The sequence below is a fragment of the Peromyscus leucopus genome, chromosome 11 (genome assembly GCF_004664715.2).
Source record: "Peromyscus leucopus breed LL Stock chromosome 11, UCI_PerLeu_2.1, whole genome shotgun sequence".
In the NCBI taxonomy this organism is placed as follows: Eukaryota; Metazoa; Chordata; class Mammalia; order Rodentia; family Cricetidae; genus Peromyscus; species Peromyscus leucopus.
The window spans coordinates 461,864-481,979 of record NC_051072.1 but is presented as its reverse complement, the minus strand read 5'-3'; the positions used below and the strand labels follow the sequence as shown (position 1 = coordinate 481,979).

The following is a 20,116-nucleotide window of genomic DNA, read 5'->3' as shown; positions in this document are numbered from 1 at the left end:
GAATGAATTTGATGTGTTTTAAAGACTGCAGATGTGTGAACTTTTTAAGAAATTTGTAGAATTTCTCTCCAGTATGAATTATCATGTGTTTAACAATCTTTGCCACATTCCCTTCACTTTAAAGGACTATCCTCAGAATGAATTCTCTCTCTCTCTCTCATTGCCTAAGGGATGAAGATAAGCAAAAACATTTGTCAACTCTTAACACTTGATGGTTTCTCTACAATATGGGCTGTCTGATGTACCTGAAGGTGTACAAAGTAGGAAAACCTTTTCTACAGTCTGCACACTTGGATGGACTGTCTTAAGAATGGAAAGTTTGGTATTGTCTAAGGCATGAAGATGAAGAAAAACATTTGCCACACTCTTCACACTATTAGGATTTATCTGAAGTATGAACTCTCTTGTGTCTCCAAAGGGATGAGCTATTACGAAATGCTTCATGACATTCTTTACACTTGTATGGTTTTTCTCCAGAATGAATTGCTTGATGTCCCCGAAGACTTCTAGAACAAGAAAACCGTTTGCCACATTCTACACACTTATATGGACTGTCTTCAGAATGGATTATTTGATGTCGTCTAAAAAACAAGTATGAATAAAAACATCTGCCGCATTCCTCACACTTGTAGGGATAGTCTTCAGAGTGAATTGATTTATGTCGTCTAAGAGATGAAGATGAGGCAAAACATCTTCCACATTTTTTACACTGGTAGGATTTCTCTGCATTATGGACACTCTTGTGTTTCCAAAGGGCTGAGTATTTACGAAAGGCTTTGTGACATTCTTTACACTTGTATGGTTTCTCTCCAGTATGAATTGCTTGATGTTCCCGAAGACTCCTAGAACAGGAAAACCATTTACCACACTCTGCACACTTGTAGGGACTGTCTTCAGAATGGCTTGTTTGATGTCGTCTAAGGGATGAAGATGAGGAAAAACATTTGCCACACTCTTCACACTTGTATGGTTTCTCTCCAGTATGGACCGTCTGATGTTCTTGAAGGTGTGCAAAGTAGGAAAACCTTTTGCCACACTCTGCACACTTGTAGGGATTGTCTTCAGAATGGATTGTTTGATGTCGTTTAAGTGATGAAGGTGAGCAAAAACACTTGCCACACTCTTCACACTTGTAGGCTTTCCTTGTAATAAGAGCTGCCCTGCTCCCAATGAGGAAGGCAGGCTTAGTAAATCCTTTTCCACTCAGTTCACACTGGTAGGATTTCTCTGCAATATGAACTCTCATGTGTCTCCAAAACGAAGAGTGATAACGAAAGGCTTTGTGACATTCTTCACACTTGTACAATTTCTCTCCAGTATGGATTATTTGATGGACTTGAAGGCGTAAAGAACAAGAAAACCTTTTTCCACATTCTTCACACTTGTAGGGATTGTTTCCCCAATGAATTTGTTGATGTTGCTTAAGGTATGAAGGAAAATAAAATGCTTTGCCACATTCTTCACACTTGTAGGGCTTCTCTCCAGAATGAATTCTTTGATGTTGCTTCAGCAGTGGAGGATAGTAAAATGATTTGCCACATTCTTCACAGTTGTAGGATTTCTCATCAGTATGAGTTTTCTGATGTATAAAAAGTGATGAGCGAGTATTAAAGGTCTTATGACATCCTTTACATGTGTAGGGTTTGGCTCCAGTATGAAGTCTCTGGTGTATTGATAGGGTTTTTTGAGAACTAAGGGCCTTTCCACATTCTTCACACTTGTAAAGTTTCTTCCCTGTATGAAATCTCTGGCGTTGAATAAGGAGTGATTTACAATCAATGACCTCGCTGTAATTGTTACAATCATTGGGTATTGTTCCTGTTGAGCAAAAGTTGAGATATGAACAAAATATAATAAATATTTTCATTCTTATAATGCTTACTTTTATGTGGAAATATTTACTCATACATATTGAAGCACAATAAGAAACTACAGTGTATTTCACAACCTATAGGCACTGAGCATGAATGATAAAATATTGTAGGTAGAAATAATCTATACTCTAATAAGGGCACAACCAAATAGAGCATAGACATAATGGAATATTATTCAAAGTTCAATAGCTAAGTAAGTTGTAAGAGCATTTTGCTAGCAGAAATAAGCCCCTTAAAGAATAGAAATGTTATATGTCCAGACACCCATGAAATTATAAAATATCCAAACCTGGAAAAGAGAAAGTTAAATGTGATTGAATGAGTCTAGTCATCATCAAAATACAAAATTTTTATCACCCACTTAGCATTTATTTTGGAAGGTACAAAAGATTTGCTGAACAAGAAGTAGATAGATGGCCCACAACAAGGCTAAATAATATAGCTCAAAAATTCAGGACAGTACTTCATGTTTTCTTTGAATGACAAGAAAGTATATAACTGAAATGTATCAAATCATATTTAAAAAAATTTCAGGCTCACCTGTGAATTACAGTAATTTTGCTGAGACAACATATTTGTCAATGAATAGATGAAAAAATGACTTGTTTCCTTTTTTATTTTTGCTTTTTCAAGACAAGTTTTTTTATGCGTAGACCTTGCTGTCCTGGAACTCACTATCTAAACCAGACTGGCCTCAAAATCAGAGATCCACCTTTCTCTGCCTCCTAAGTGCTGGGATCAGTGGAGTAGGTCACCATGCCTGGGAAATAAAATTATATATTTCTAAGATTTATTCATTTACAAGCGTAAACAGATATTAGGCTCTAAATAGAGAGAGACAATGAATAAGGCATAAAAACAGAAAATTATATTAACCCATGAAGTAGAAATTCAAAGAGCAGAGCTCATAGATATTTTGCAATTTTACACTATCCTTATGTACTTTATCAATGTGTTGTATCCATCCACTGAAATATAAAGGGAATGTATAACAAATGATCATAGGCTATCCACACCTCCAAAATAATACCAAAGTGTGGTGATATTTTGTGTATGCTCTAACAAATAAAGCTTACCTGAAGATCAAAGGGCAAAGCCAGCCACTAGTTAGTCATAGAGGCCAGGTGGTGGTGGCACACACCTTTAATCCCAGCACTTGGGATCTTATGTCTTTGTTCCCAGTACTTGGGAGGCACACATGCCTTTAATCCCAGCACTAGGGAGGTTGAGACAGGAAGTGATATGGCTGAGTAGAGGAAGGAATATAAGGTGGGAGGAGACAGGAGCTCAGTCTTTTTGGTTGAGGAGTTGGTGAGGTGAGAGATAGCTGTGGCTTGTTCCTTTGTCTTTCTGATCTTTCAGTATTTACCCCGACATCTGGCTCTGGGATTTTATTAAGAGCTGTGGGAGCCCACAACTGACTCAGTATTCCAGTTTAATCTGAAGTCTATTCTGAGTCAATAGAGTTCAAGCTTGCTTGCTCCTGGGCTGTGAGAATGTCCTGATTAGCCTGGAGAGTCGACCTTTAGGGCTGTGAGAAAGTCCTGATTAGCCCACAGGAAGGAACACACTATCTAGCTAGATGCAGGCTGCTGATGCCAGCCGGAGGTACATCAAGATAGAAAATGAAACTGCCTGCTCCTTGATGCAAGGCAGGATAGAGCGTGGTTGAATGCCTGTGTTGTTTATTGTTCTTCTTCTGTCCTTCAAAACTGTATATAAGCTGGCTGTGAAATAAACTCAGGACTGTCCGTCATTGACTGGCAGACTTCTCTACTCTTTTCTGTCTTCTTCATCGTCTCTACAATGTGCATGCCTCTACCCAGCTGACTGATGGCAGGCTCTGACAAAGACCAATTTGGATTCCTGCTCTATCAGGGAATACTCTAGTGGTGGAGACCAAGCTCTTTGATCTCACTGACCCATCCATGTGCAATCAGGTCCAAGTAGGGGCAGTGCCTCCTCTATTGAAGAACAAAGGACACTGTGGTAGCCTCCAGCCCAGAGCCTGCAGAGTAGGCAGGAGCAGAACCCCCATATATCCAAGGAGCCTGAACAGCTTATAGGTCTAGGATTCTAGCTCAGTGCGTGGACAAAATGTTGCAGTCAGGCTTTCTATTTGTTGGAAGCCTGTAGCATGAATCCTAATTGGTCTAATAATAAAAACCCTGAGCCAGATATCAGGGTAAATGCTGAAAGATCAGTATGACAAAGGAGCAAGCCATTAGACAGACTTCTTACCTCTCCACCAACTCCTCAGATAAAGGGGGGGTAAGATCTTGTCTCTACAAATCCTCAGACTGAATGGGGTGAGATCCTGTCCCCACCCACCTTATATTCCTGTCTCCACCTCCCTAGTGCTGGGATTAAAGGTGTGAGTCACCACCGAAACCTGGCTCTGTTTCTCTTTTAGACAGATTCATCCTATAGCCCAAGGTGATCTTAAACTCCTGATCTTCCTGCTTCCTCCTCCCAAGAACAGAGATTATAGGTGTGTGTCACCACTGCCTAGCCTCCAGTGGCTAGCTCTTCCCTCTGATCTTCAGGCAAGCTTTAATTGTTAGAGCACAAACAAAATACCACCACAGAGACCCTTCCTGCTTGTGCCATGAGACAGAAGATAAAAGCCAAGTTGGGTCCTTTCTGCTGGGTCTGTAGGCCTGCTTCCGTTGAGATATGACACTCTCTTCTTGGGACTACTTTGCCCTATGGCTGAGGTCAGTCTCTGCTCCACCAGGGCCTAGATACCCTCGCTTTCACTTCTAGAACTTTCTGAGTTGCTTAGATGTCTAGTTTTATGGTTTTCTGTTTAAATGTCTCTCGGCTGCAGTTACTTATGTATTTAAAGCCTGAAGGTTCATCCACAAAGAAGCCAATATGTTCCTGTCTCATAGAATCAGTATTGTATCCTAAACACTGAAATCTTTCTAAGAGGCAAAACACATATAAGTATTCAGCTTGTCTGCCTACATCTAAGACATACAATACAGTTATGGATATTTAAATTACTGTATTCAGTCTTATTGAGAAATAAATGCCAGTTGATTATAGATAATATTCTTATAAGTCTTCATATGCTGTTTTAGCATGAAAAGCTGGCTCTGGAAAAAAGATATTCCCCTCCCACATCAAACTCAAGCACATTTCTCTTAAAGTTTCTTCCAGCTCCCCTGTCCTGGGTCAGGCTGGCTCCCTGACTCTGTGACAGGCAGAGGGAGAACATCAGGACTCCTCCGGAAAAGACACCATTCACATGAGAACAGTTAAGAGGTGAACTATTTCCAAGAGAGGCTACTAATATTTACTTCATGGTATAAGGATGTGTAAAATAAAAACAACTAATGGGATCCTCATTGTTAAAAAGGATAAAATGGACACTCTCTGTGCAGGCCTGAAAAACGAAAGCTGGGTTTCTAGATGGACCTCTGCAGTGATGTGATATGTACTCTTACACATAAAGCTGTTATATGGACTGGCTAAGGGCCTACATGAAAATAGATGTTAACAACCTCCCCTTTGGGATATTTTCTTAAATCAAATGGTAAATTTACTTGTTAAACTTATTATGTCTCATTTGAAATTGCTTAATCAAGGGGGTATATGTAAAGAATCAGATATCTGGCCCACAAAAAGGAGATGTCTCAATTGATTCTGTAGTCAGTTACAGATTGAACTCCTGTTCTCTGTTTCCCTTCTTGGTTGTTTACAGATTTGTTCATATGCAAGTTTATTGACACCTCTAAACCTCTTGCTGATATGTTAATTTTCTCTGTATTGATCAAAGAAACCACTTAAAAACATACAAAAGAAATAGTTGAGGCTATATCTCTAATAAGTGGGTTAAATTATTTAAGATAGATTAGTTATATAAACAAAGTAGGGCAAAACCTTTAAAGCTTGAACCCAAGTCACATTAGGTTGTCTATGTAATACAGGGATTATGGAGGAGGAGACTTAAAGATAATATACATAATGACCAAAATTTATTAATTTCCCTAGGGGTGTAATGTTTTATTCATGTTGGACAAACCCCACTGATTAAAGAATGCTGTCTAGTCACTATGTCTTTGCTAACTCTGATAAACTGTAGCCATTTGGAGAAACTGAGTCATGACAAGAACAATTAATTGTACATCTTTTTATTCTTATATGTGACCCCTAAAAAGGTCAGCCTTACTATTCTCTTCTCTGATTGTATTCTTTCTGATTAAACAAGCTATGCAATGTAGGAGGTCAGTAGGCCTGATTTAGATTTTATAAACTACAGTATGCAGGGCTAAGGAGAGTGAGGTCCCCAGTGACTCCACGGACTGTATTTATGTTTAAAGTTTATGTCAGTATAAAACAGCTTCAGTGCAACAATTGTAATTTCTGAGGCTGAAATTTTTAACAAAGGTAAATTATTGTCATTTAATAAATCCTAATCAGATGAGAGTCACTCATTTATTGTAAGATGCTAGAAGAAAGATAATTAAGACAAAATAGTTATTGAAGAGTTACCTACTAAGAGATTAAAGATAGTTGACGATCTTATGTACAGGGATATACTTAGTGTTTCAAAATTGTGTTTATAGTCATGATAAGTACAAATGTAATTCAGGTAGAGAGACAATATTAGGAGAGAAAAATTTATACAGTCCTTGAATTATACAGTCCTCCGTACATGTTGTCAAAGATGAGCAAAGCAGGTAACTCAAAACAAATTTAGGGTCAACGTAAAGTTCTTTTCATATGGAATAATATTCAAAGTCAGGTGTATTTGAAAAAACTGTTTGGTTAAACAAAATGCTTGAGAAAAGGGGTTAAATCTCTACAACACTTCCATGGCAGAGCACACTGAGAATCAAATGCCACATTACCCTCAGACGGGACACAGACTGTTCAGACTAAATGGCATTCTAGTCTCAGACCAGGACAAGGATGCACGGGGAAATGGACCCATCAGTGTCTGCTGCTCCTGTCTCCCTGTGGCCTGTAAGCCAGACCAGGAAATCTTATCCATTATCTGTAGGGAAGATGAATCACTCCTCATGTCCCACAAGACAGGGTACGGATTCTCTCATGCTGAGGAGGATCTTAGACTTTGCACAACATCTAAAACGTTGCAAGTAATGGAGGCACTAATTGTAATCAGTCTGGACACAATGTCCCTGAATTGATAGTTGATGATCTTATGTACAGGGGAACCTTGTGCCTACAAGGTACTGCCACCCAACTGTTATGAGAACTATATGCTAGTTCAAACGGCCATGTCCTGTCCCCGGCTTTGAATTTGCTCCTCCTAACAAAGCTAACCTCAGAGCTGAGCTGTCAATGTCTGATTGTGTAAGGCGTCCTCAGCAAAGTGGTAGATAATATATGACAGCGGCTCTGCCACGGGTCCAGTCAGCACAGCAGGATGAACTATGGCACACATTTATACTAAGTTGCAAGTGCGATGTGTGGACCCACGACATCAGGAAAAGAAAGCAATATGGCCTGAGGAGGAGGTGAGGTGGATGTGAAAGTTCACCCAGAGCACTCTCTTTGAGTCACCTTCCAGAGACATCTGGGACCAGCTCCTCAGCTCCACTCCCATTATCAACCTGGAAGCCAGTGGACAGATGCACACTCGGAGAAAGTTTGAAGAATCAATAGACCTTGAGAAGAAGGAACCACAAGATCTCTACTTCCCATTGGACTCATGGTAATATTGGCCACAATGCTTCCTATAGTGCTAGCCACAGTGGTTACCCTGACTAGATCTGAAACAAATCATTTTACTAGCTCTGCAGTATCTGGGGAAATAGGGCTTATATATAAAATTTAATAATTTCTTTAACAAGTTGTGACTGAGTATATATCCAAAAACAGTCCTTGTACGTGATAAATATATTAACTTGAAAAACAAAACAAAACCCCAAAATGCATGGAGCCTTACAACTCACCTAGAGGCCTACATCTACTAACTATTATGAAAATGAAAGGCACACAATCACTGTACCCATAACTGGTTGGATGGGCATCCCTGAATCAATAGTGTAAGGCCCTGTAGCTCATCCTCTCCTCCTCTTCCTGTCTAATGGTCAAGTCCTGCTATATCAACTGGTGGTAAAAGTGTTGAAAAAACCGAACAGCCTCTGTTAAATCAGTGTGCCTACTGGCCCTATACAACCACTTTATACAATACATTAATGCTTTGAATCTCCCTAAGATAAGTGGGAAATGAACTGTCCAAAGTGACTACAATTTGTCTGAGTTTTATCCAACCGTTCCCTTCACCCAAATTGTTCTAATCAACAGAACTGAAACTGCTGAGCCTTCTGCCTCTGTGTGATGGAATTGTGGGTTTGGCTTTAGAAACCCAATCGTGCTCACTTTGGTTTAGAGATCTTTCTGGCACGAGTCTGCTCTGAAGCCCAGCAAACGGTGGATTCATCTGCATAGAGCGGCATTCCCCTGAGTCTAACATTACAATGTAGATTTAAAAAATGAAGAACCTTGGAGATCTCTGCAAATACATGCACAGCTCACCATCGGGGAATTACAAAGCTTGGGAGACTTAAACCATCGTGAATGTCTGAGATGTCTTTCTTTGATAACAAAGGCATGAAGGAGAGACTTATCTCCACAACAACATCTTCTTTCAATGCACATGGGAAAGCCTGCCTTTCTGCCCCTGAACCCCTCATTTCTACCCACCTGGGTGCACACTGTCTGTTGCTTGTCTCTTCAGATCCCCAGGCCCTTGTGTTTGTTCCAGAAATGTCACCAGGTGTGGCTTAGAGACAGCAAGACCTGTTTGAAGAAAAAGGGAACAAGGTTATTGAAGTGTTCTTCTACTGGGAATTGACCTGCCCCTCCCAGTACACTGTTTATAAGGAAAGATGATGGAATAAATGACTACAGACAATCAGTTCCTTAAATGTTTTCTCACGGGACCACTATAATACATAAAGGAATTTACAATGTCCAGATTCTGAGTTTCATTTAAAGGGAAAAAACATTAAAATTCTTAGGAATTTAGCAGAGTTGCTGTATCTGAGATACACATTAGAATAAATACTTTTCACTGCTTCTAGGGTAAACATTAGAGTGCACATTTGTTTTGTATAAGTACTTTGACCTTGAAGAATCAAAGTCATTGAATTTCTAACAGTTCCATTGGAGGTACTCTTGAATGAAATATACATTCAATACTGACAGTTCAAACACATAGAGAGAAAAACAGTGAAATGTTTTTTAGCCATGAAACATCTCTAATTTTTCTTAAAATGACAGGTATGAAAATGGATGTTGAAATGCTCACATGCAATACCATACAAATTGAGGATTCTACATATTATTATCTGAAATAAGGATTCACTGTGGATGAGATCCTCACCCAGGAAATCAAGGTTGCTGTAATTCTCCAACATTATATCCCTGTACAAATTCCACTGAGCAGGCTTTAGGCATTCCCTCTCTTCTGCAGAGAACTCAATGGCCACATCCCAGAAGGACAGCATTTCCTGAAATAAAGATCAGTGAATGATATTGCACATTAATTTAATTAAAACCATTATTAATATAAATATCAAGATGCATTGGGCTGGACAGTTCTCCTGTCAACTTGACATTACCTAGGGTTTTAGAGAAGAGAAAAACATAATGGAGAAAACGCCTCCCTAATACTCTCCTATAGGCAAAGCTAGGAGGCTTTTTCTTAATTAATGATTGATATGAGACAGCACAGTCCATGAGGGTGGTGCCTGCCCCAGTCAGTGATCCTATTGGTATAGGAAAGCAGAATAATGCGTAATAGTGTGATACGCTTGTATTATACACTATACACACATGTACACACACACACACACACACACACACACACACACACACACACGTACGTTTCACAGAAGAAAGTCATGATGAGGGAGAAGGAAACCTCAACACTTAATATGCACAATCACAAATATGGAATGAAATGAAAATACAGACTCTGATGTAGCCGCAGCCCTGGCTGAAGTCTGGGTTTCTGAATTTGTACAGAGGTCAGCAGTGACACCAATGACAGAGACAAGAGACATGAGATGGAGCAGACAAAGGTTAGAACAACAAAACAAGAACTCACAGAAAAATACAAACTGTGAACACATGAAAAATCAGCAAGTATAGGATATCAACACTGAGAACTTAAAACAGAACTCTGATCTTCAGTCATTTTCTACTTTCTACCTCCTTTTCTCTGACAGGAATCTATCTACTGATGTGTTTGTGATATTCCTAAGCATGCTTTCCACATATGACACCTGTGCATCAGTGTGCTGAAGCTGAGAAATATATTGCTGATGCCACTATTTTCCTATTTCAAAATTTTCTTTCTGTTTTTCATCTTGTTTGTTTGTTTGTTTTGACACAGGGTTTCTCCGTGTAACAGCCTTGACTGTCCTGGAACTTGTTTTGAAGACCAGGCTGGCCTACACTCACAGAGATCTATCTGACACTGCCCCCGAGTGCTGGGATTAAAGGCGTGTGCCACCGCCACACAGCTGTTTTTCAGCTTATTGAGTAAAGTCCAAGAATGACGTATGAGAACAGTCCTACATTATTCTTCCTTTTTAATAATATGTGGAAATTATCAACCATTTAAATATTAATGGGGTATTTTGTAGTAATTTCATTAGTAAGCTTTGGATCATCTTTCTTAGTTACAGTACGCTCATTTCCTGAAACACTATCTTTCAGGCTTCTGAAATGTACCCTACATAATGCTTACACACATCTAGCATTCAGGAAAACAGTACTGTGAGCATTGATCACCCTCTTATCACACTGTTCCAGAGCATCCATTGTTCCTTAAGTCCCCAAGACTCAGCTTCCTGATGTCCCTGGCTGATAGGAAAAACTATACCATCTTCAACTTCTGTGAACTACAATTCTTTATTTTTTAATATACTAATGGATCATGTGGATTTATCTTTCTCTGCCTGAAATGATTTCAGTTTCACTCACATTATCACAAATGAAGACTTTTTTTCTGAAAAAGTTCTCATTCCAACTTCTTGTCCCCCAACACTCCATCTCAAATGCATGATGTCTTCTTTAATTATTTTTACACAGAATGTATATACATACATATAACTGAATAAATATGAATGGCTGATTCTCCTAAGGGTTGCCTGTATATGTGTTGTGAGGACTGACCACTTGGCACTGGAGGAATAGTGAGTGGGTTCATCCTTGGGGAAGACAAATTCTCCCTCTCTCGACAATCTTTATGTACCTATTGTATTGTCTGGTTTTGTGTGTCAACTTGACATAAACTAGAGTCATCAGGGAGGAAGGAGCCTCCGTTGGGGAAATGCCTCCATGAGATCCAGCTCTAAGGCATTTTCTCAATTGGTGATCAATGCGGGAGGGCCCAGCCCATGGTGGGTGGTGCTATTGCTCGGCTGGTGGTCCTGGGTTCTATAGTAAGAGCAGGCAGAACAAGCCATGTGAAGCAAGCTAGTAAGCAGCTCGCCTCCATAGCCTCCGTATCAGCTCCTGCCTCTGGGATCCTGCCCTCTTTGAGTTCCTGTCCTGAATTTCTTCAGTGATGAACAGCAATGCTGAAGTGTAAGTCAAATAATCGTCATATTGTTTCATCACAGGAACAGAAACCCAAGATGCATATGGTTTGTTTCTTTTTCATTTGTTTTTGTTTTTGTTTTTCCAGACAGGGTTTCTCTGTGTAGCCCCAGAATTCATTTTGTATATCAGGCTGTCCTTGAACTCAGAAATCCCCCTATCTCTCCCTCCCAAATGCTGGGACTAAAGGCATTCACCACCACAGCTGGGTCATTATATGTAGTTCTTTAGGGGTAGAGCCACATGAAACTGTCATCTATAAGGTACCATGTATATTGATGTCGTCATTGTTCAGGTGCTGTTCAGGTAGTCCTATTGTTGGGTTATTGCTTCTCTCCCTTGGAAGCTTGCAAAGCATCTTCTAGTACTATGAAAACTCGTCCATAAGTCAAAGGCTCTCAGGTCAGACTGAGGGATTGTTTCTGATATGCCCGGTGTTTTTAGCACTTGGGGAGGGGGGATTAGAGGGTCAAGCTCTCAAGACCTTTGGAGCAGTAGAAAGGTCTACTCTGTAACAATGATTAAAATGAAAATGTCCTTTAATAAAGGGCAAAGGGAAGCAGCAACAAGGTCAATACATCTGCAAATCAAAGCAGACTGGAGAAATTTGGTGAACAGAACACTCTTTGAGTTCTCAAGGGAAAATTCACTGACCTGTGTTGAAAGCATCTTTATAGCTCATAGAGCATGTTCCAAAATCTAGGAGTGAAAAAACAAAAACACAACGGTTTTTCCTCTTTTTTTAATGATGAGATTTCCAAGAGTAGGAAAAAATGGTCACCATGGAAATGGTAAAAGTCCAGACAGCATGAAGATGGAAAACCCTGTTCTCTGACAGAACTAGAGCAGGTCCCCAAGGGAGAACTCACTGCAATGATCACTCCCTAAAGGAGCCCAGCTCAAGGGGACACTGTTCTACCTGGGGAAGTGTCTCCTGTCCTGGGGCCAGCCTCCTGTGACATGCTGTGGGTGGAGGAGTGCACCTGTAAACAGGAGAGTATTTAGGAGGGATTTTACTCAATACTTTTCATGGCAAACATTTCAGGGTAATTTGAAACTGGCAAAATTTACTTTCTATAGAGAAGAAGTGCAAATAATGTCTGGTCTGAGGTGGGCAACCTGTCATTCATTAAAAATTGCTACACATTCTCAATATAATTGGGAGATGGAAATCTGCCCTCTACTTGAATGGAGGCTGGTCCTAGAGTCAACAGAATGGACAGATTAGACGTAATAAGAACTCCTGCATCTCCTGTCAATATCCCTCAGAGACATCTTTTCAGAGAGTGAGACAAAACTGAAGACTAGCAGAAGATTGGTGGGAAGTCCAAGCCAGATGCAAAGAGAGAATGGGATTCCTGATCAGGTTCCTAACAGTAGTGACCCTCCATTCAAAGCAGACTATGTCCCGATCAAAGGACATAGTGCTTAAAATACACACTACACACATCAAGAAGTAGCAAGTCTGTTGTGTGACATTTTATTTGTGTTCTGACAAATAAAGCTGGTCTGGAGATCAGAGAGCAGAGCTAGCCACCAGTTAACCAGAGAGACCAGGCAGTGGTGGCACACACCTTTAATTCCAGTCCTTGGGAGGAAGAAGCAGGAAGATCAGGAGTTCAAGGCCACCCTGGGCTACAGAATGATCCAGTCTAAAAGAAAAACAGAGTCAGGCGGTAGTGGTACACACCTCTAATCCCAGCACTTCAGAAGTGGACACAGGAATATACGGAAGGTGGAGACAGGATTCTGCCCATTCAGTCTGTGAATTCTTAAGAGTCAGGACTGTCATTCGGTCTGAGGATTTAGTAGAGGTAAGAACTTTCTGGTGGCTGGCTGCTCTGCTTCTCTGATCTTTCAGCTTTCATCTTCAATATCTGACATGGGGTTTTTATTAATTAATACTAAATAGATTCAAGCTTCACAAGTCTTAGGCCACTATCCCAGCTCTTTACCCTATAAATGTGGCATGCAACAATCATTGATCTTTTTTGCATTAAACTACTACATTTAAAATACTGTGACTCAGAGAATGGAATTGGAACCATGAATAAATCATAGGATAACAAAAGTAATATTCTTTTTGGAAAACATGGAATTATATAGTGAGAATTTAGTTTCAAAATAAATATCACATGCTTGGTCCATTAAATGTCTAGATGTACTTGTAAATTTTAATAGTCTGTACATTGTTTCTGAGTTTCTTAGAGAAACAGCAAGTGGAGTGTCTCCAGTCAAGGGTTGGGACACGCACTGACATAGGTCTGACTTCTGTTAAACTAGATCCTGCAGAGAAGAGAGCAATGGAACGCAGTTTTGAAGAGAATAGGCAGGGCAGGCAGACACACCTCTCAACTCAAAATATGTAACTGATATGTTACTGCATGTGATGATGACAATGGGGGGCACTATGACAGGTACCAATATAACCAAAAATGACAATGTAATGAAAATCTGTGCTGCTCAGGTTTATTCCTTGCTCGTGTTTGACCCCTGTTCAAATCTTTTACAATGTCTCTCCACGGCCTCTGATATAGTCCTATACATCAATCGGCAGGAACTGAACATCCTCATCCAGCCACACATCCTCTCTAAAGTTTTCCAGATATGACATGTCTAACACAGCAGGGTTCATGCATGAGCTGTAAACACAAGGAACTCCCTCCCTCACACTGACATTAGAATACAATGAAAGAAGCCTGGGAGGAAAGAGACAAGACTGCTCAACAAGAGGACCTGGACTGGACCTGTGAAGAGCAGGAACCAACATCAGCACTTTGCTTTACTGGTTGGACATGGCAGTGTCCATGTGAAGGACAGGGAGGAAGTGGTTTTGTTCTGGCTCACTGTAAGAAGCATCTGCACACAGTGGAACCTCTGGAGTAAGGACAGGGGAAGGTATCCCAGCTGCAGCTGCAGAAAAAAAGACCCCCGAATGTAACCATAGCAGCCACATCAGTCAAGAACTGCAGAATGGAAATGAAGAAATAATGGAGTCTCAGATTAGATATGAAAGGAGCAACCTGGAAGAAATCAGTGAAACCAGAAGAAATCAGCATCAGGTCACGACAGTAACTAACACATTAAAAACAATCACTACATATAGGGAGAAATATTCAAGCCAGGCAAAGAGGAATTCTTCTTCATAGAGTAAATGAAAAGTTTGTAATCACCAAAATTTAATACCTATAACAAAAGCATGATAGTGAATAAAGTTCAAATTACATTTGGAATGGGCCACAGAAGTTAAGCACATGTAGTAAGTCAACAATGTGCTGATTGCATGGATTTGTCATGGCGCTCACTGTAAGAAACATGAAATGAACGATAGAAAGTATTTCTCATGACCATGAAGTATGTCTAAATGTTTTCTAACACAGACTCTGGCTTTGAATTTGCTGTGAAGCAGAGGAGGACCAGAGGGTCCTGCCTCCCCCTCACAAATGCAGAGATGACAGGGATGTGCAATAGAGTAGACTGAAGTTTCTTTTTCTATCACAGGTCGGTTTAAATCACATGAGTACACACAGGTCTGTGAGTTCTTCCTCACCCTGCTGACCTGGCACAAAAATCTGGCACCCTAACACACGACCATGAAAGTTTTTCACCTGCTCCTAGGAACCGTACTATTAGACAAGCTCAGTAATTTCAAGGCCAGATGAAGACATGTTGACACAACCATTTCGGGACAAGCAGACATCCTGTGCCTTTTACAATTACTCAGTCCTAAATTAAGGATTGGGACCTTCCATAGATTTAAGAAAACCCAGCCCTCAAGGTGAAGCAGGGTGTTCTGCTTCCCTAATCCCCTGGGTTTGCGGATTGCACTGGGTCTTTCCCTTCTATGTCTGCAGAATGTGTGTTCTCTCACCCTAGTCAAAGCTTTTCTATAGCTGGTGAGTGTGACAGATTTGTGTGCTTGTGTTCCAGAATTTCCCACCGGGGAACTGTTGGGACTCAGGTTTTTTTCTTAATTCTTTAACTGGCAGAGAAGATGAACACAATCAAGATTTCAAGACCGTTACACTAGGCCGGCTACAGAGTTCAGGAAGGACCAGACCCCGTTTGCTCTACAGATTCTGAGAAATCTGATAGCGACCATGTGAGAAAGGCTCAGCTAGAGAAGCATGCTTCCCCACCAAAGCTGCTCACTAAGCTCCCAGCTCCACCTCAGGAGCAGGCAGTCAGCTGACCATCATTAGTTTGCAATCCTGGAGTTTGCACTAACATCTACTCCGCGCTACCAGGACAGCTCTCCTGTCTCAGAAGCTGTCAAGCGGCGTCCTAAGGAAACTGCCACTCAGGGCACAGTCCCTATCGCCCTCTCCCCAGCCCTAACCTGCAATCTGACGTCAGCACAGCACCTCCAAGGCAGCTTCTTCAGCCCTCCCACCCAGCCCAGGTCCGCTCCCTCCAAGACGGACCCCCGCACCCCACACAGTGCCTCAGGCTGCGCTGCACCCTGGACCAACCTCCATGTCAGAGACGCAACAGGATTGTAGAGCAGGGCAGGACAGTCGCCCAACTTTACGGAAGCTGCACGCGTGAGGACTTAACGCCAGAAAGGAATTTCCTGGACGGCTCCCTGTGATGTCACAGTCGCATGGACTACATTTCCCAGAAGGCTGGGCAAAGGAATTCCTGGAATCCTTGTATGATGATACTTACTTTGCCTGGCTTGGTGTCTGGCTGCCTGCAGTACAGTATAAGAGGAAGAAGCAGAGTGCCCTAGACAGAGGTTAGGCCTGAGAAAAACCAATGGCACGAATGTCTGATTAAAGCAAGCTTCGATTTACAGGAGCACCAGGAACTGGCCCGCTGGTTTTCTCTCCCAAAGTCGGTATTTCAGAGGGCAGTCCCTCAACGCCTTTTAAGGCCCCTTAATGGGGAAGGGTTAGGGTTATAGAAAACAGATGTTGAAACAATCCGTTAGAAAGGATGAAATTTTTTAAAAAAGCTGAAGTTCAATAATACATCATGTGGAAGGGGAATCATCAAGGTATCCGGAAAAACATTTTCGTAAGGCCAAAGCGCAATCATATCACAGGTTATTTTTGTAAGGCAAATGGTGAGCATACATCATGGGGTCACAAGTTCAGCATAGGTTGAAACATGTTGTGCAACATACTTTGGTCTTAGAAAACAGAAATTCTTGCAAGGTATGGAGACTGTATAACAATGTAGTTTCTTAACAACAATTTGGCTATTGTTTTGGTTTCAAACAACCATGGTTAGTCAGTCTGGTGCTCATCTCCAGATAATCAACTCAAGATGTGTTAATGTGAGTCAAGACTTTGACAGAAACAGTAGGCTTACAGGCCATGTCTGGTCTATATGTTCTGATTTTAATCTTACTACAGCGTTAAAAATCACATTGACTCAGTTGTACTTTGAAATGATGAAGCAATACTGTGTGGGATAATCTTTTCTGTACACTGTGAAGATCTGTCTTTGCCAAGGCACCTTCTCATTAGTTTAATAAAGACCTCAATGGCAAGCAGCTAGGCAGGAAAGGATGGGCATGATTTCCGGGGAGAGAGCAGAAGAGATGAATCTTGCTGAATGGAAAAGCCAACTATAGGCAGACCAAGTCAGGCATACAGAATTGTGGAGAGGTTAAAAAGAAAAAAAAAAAAAAAAAAAAGCCATGTAGATTAATTAATAAGGGCAGGTTAATTTAAGTTATAAGAACTAGTTGGGGATAAGCCTAAGTTAAAGGCCAAGCTTTCATAATTAATGAGAAGTCTCCTTGTCATTATTTGCTGGCTGGCAGTCTAGACAAGTAAGTAAAACTACACAACACACTACCTTGGGAATAAGAAGTATCTTTTTAAGATGATTCTGAAAGCATCCTTGGTGTGCCTGAATGTGTTCATGAACTTGTTCTAACTCCCAGGGTACCACGAGTGGCACTCTATGCCTCTTTCATTTGTCATGCTCATTCCATAGACTGATTTTTCTTCGGGCCACCAGCTCACAAAACAAAACAAAAGTGACATGGAGACTTATTATTAATTAGGAAAGCTCAGCCCATAGCTAAGGCTTGTCCCACTAGCTCTTATAACTTAAGTTAACCCATTTCTATTCATCTACACGTTGCCACATGACTTGTGGTTTTTACCTCTCCTCCTGCATGTCTTGTTCCCTTGGAGTCTCCCTGGTGAGTCCAACTTTCTTCTTCCTAGAGCTCTGTAGCTAGACGTTTCTCTGGTCCTGCCTGGGCCCTGCAGTCCCATGTCCTGCTTATAAAATAATCACACAGAGGCTTAATATTATTTATAACTGTTTGGCCATTAGCTCAGGCTAAATACTGACTAGCTCTTACACTTAAAACTCAGCCCATTCCTGTTCATCTGTATGTTGCTAAATGTTCCGTGGCTTTACCTGTGTGCCATTATATGTTGCTCCCTGGATGGCGGCTGGCATCTCCTGACTCAGCCTTTCTCTTCCCAGAATTCTCCTTGTCTGCTTATCCTGCCTGGCTACCGGCCAATCGGTGTTTTATTAAACCAGTGTACAAAAGCATTATTCCATAGCAGAATATACTGCTATTTGACTAGTAGAAACTTTTAAAGCTTTGGCTTTAACCATATGCTTAAAAATATCTATATAAAGAGCAGGTTCCTTTGAACCACACTGTCCCATTTCTGTTGGGACAGGGCACTCACTTCTCAAGTTCTTTGATTGCCTGTCCCTCCATAAACCAGGGGATCTCCTGGCAGGTCTGCAGCACCCTTAGCCAGGATCCTATCCTCTTCAGTCCCAATACATACCGACTTCAGGTCCCTGTTCATGGTGCCACTCTGCCGAGGTCCAGCCTTGGCTAAGGTTCAGGTCCTGAGATAGGGAAGGGGTATCAGTACAAGGAAAACTTGTGATCACCAAGTGGATTACACTCATGTGGCCCCAAATAGCTCAGGTTGTCTTTATTTATACTTAAACAGAGTTTTCTCTTACCAGGGTTACATTATCGGCTTCTATTTTTGACTTTAAGAAATACATCACAATTTAAGGAATACATTGTGATCATTATGAAAGCCCCCATTGTTCCCTTTATGCTTCCCCAGATACACCTTCCACCCCCTGCACAGCCTTATTCTAGACACAGAGTTCAGCATTTTTGCAGGCTTAATTAAATATTGAGTGAGACACATCCTGCTCTCCAGCTCGTATATCAGTTGGCAGCTACTCGTAACTACAAAGTTAAAAAGCAATAGCTGGCACAATGCTGTGAGGACAACAATATTCAAACCCAGACAATTCTTTCATGTCTGCAAGATACGTTTTATGGACTACGAGACCCTGACCTTCTTTGGGGAAAGATAAATAACACTTGAAGTAGATCATCATGTCAAGTTTGTCTGGGTGGCATGGAACAGATTAGTTGAGTGTAGAAAGTTTGAAGCTGTAGGAAAAATATGAAGATGTACTTGACCTAAAATAAGTCACCTTTTAGAATTAAAGCTTGTAGATTCCTATAAACTTGTTATATTTGAAGTTAATGTTAACTTATAACTTAAGTGTGATTTTTATGTTAATTTACAGAATTAATATTCTTAATATGAGAACTTTATTTATTTGAATTGTTAATTGCTGTTTTTTGTATTGGTTTTTTTTTCGTGGTTATTGTATTGGATAGATCTAAATTCATGTGGAGAGTAATTTCAAATAAAGTTAATTTGAAAGAAAAAGATACTTTTTTATATAGTCCCCTTTTCTAAAAGAGGGTCCCATATCTCAATCTCTCTGTAAAAGGCAGATCTCGATAAAGCACTCTTTTCTCATCTCACCATACCATACTTCTTCCACCAATATAAATTCTATGTATGGTAAAGATGGATCTACCATCCCACATTTGGCATTGTATTTTTTCCTCTGGGGGCATACGAGATCCTACCAACAATTCTATGCTTGCTATCCAGGGAACTTACTCTCAACAGTCGCCACCATGTGTATTCCTGAGGCTTTCATCAGAGTCTGTGTACACATGCTCTGTTCTCCTTTCCCAAACTGTGAAACATGGTTAATTTTCCAAGGGTTGTTTTCTCATATGTACCTAACTATCTTCTTTGAGTCAGAAAAGTTCCCAGGGTTGGGAATTGTAGTTAGTAATTCCAGATAAGGGATTTAAGAAGCAATAACCACCAGCTGAATCTGAAGGCAAAGTATTTGAAAAGGAACAGAATTTCCAGGGGAAATTACAGTTGTTGCATGTGTGACTGACAACATAAAACTAAAAACTGCCCAAAGAATCACCAATATAACGAGAGGAAAAGAGCCTGCAAGAGTCTGCAAGCTCCACACATTTTTGCAAATTCCTATGCTGTACTGTGGTCTACTGGTCCTTGCCAAGTGAGAGTGCATTTTCACAGGTGCCTGTTCTGAGGAAACCCAGTGTACAGGTAGTCATATGCTGATGCAAAACTGGGCTGTACAGCTCCCAACAAGGGACCTCTTTTACACTGTGTGACACAGGTGTCACTTCTAGATCAGGGCCCTCCACAAGCTAATATTCCCTACACTTCAACCGGTTTGCATCTGTGTATTATTTTCTATCTACCACACAATATTTTCTGGTGGGTGTGGAGAGGTGCCTGACTCTGTGGGAATAAAGATGAAACTTGGATTCATTTAGTTAGTACCCACTTATTAGA

General features: G+C 40.8%; 1 protein-coding gene across 1 annotated transcript; it reads right to left on the bottom strand.

Annotated features, from left to right (window-relative positions):
* Positions 1–17,090, bottom strand: LOC114685541 (zinc finger protein 58-like). Its single transcript, XM_037209362.1, has 5 exons — positions 15,935–17,090; positions 12,117–12,161; positions 9,238–9,364; positions 8,556–8,651; positions 1–1,818 (listed from the first exon to the last, which is right to left on the bottom strand). The coding sequence occupies exons 2-5, from the start codon at positions 12,129–12,131 to the stop codon at positions 377–379; spliced, it is 1,680 nt and encodes a 559-aa protein (XP_037065257.1). The 5' UTR covers positions 12,132–12,161; positions 15,935–17,090; the 3' UTR covers positions 1–376.
* Between the last annotated feature and the right edge of the window lie 3,026 nt (positions 17,091–20,116).

What these genes read in the sequence shown, in the direction of transcription:
- LOC114685541 (XM_037209362.1), bottom strand. An exon ending in CAGCAACCTTGATTTCCTGG is followed by an intron (nt 8,652 to 9,237) that starts GTGAGGATCTCA and finishes TTCTTCAAACAG; the next exon opens with GTCTTGCTGTCTCTAAGCCA. An exon ending in AACAGACAGTGTGCACCCAG is followed by an intron (nt 1,819 to 8,555) that starts GTGGGTAGAAAT and finishes TTTGCTCAACAG; the next exon opens with GAACAATACCCAATGATTGT.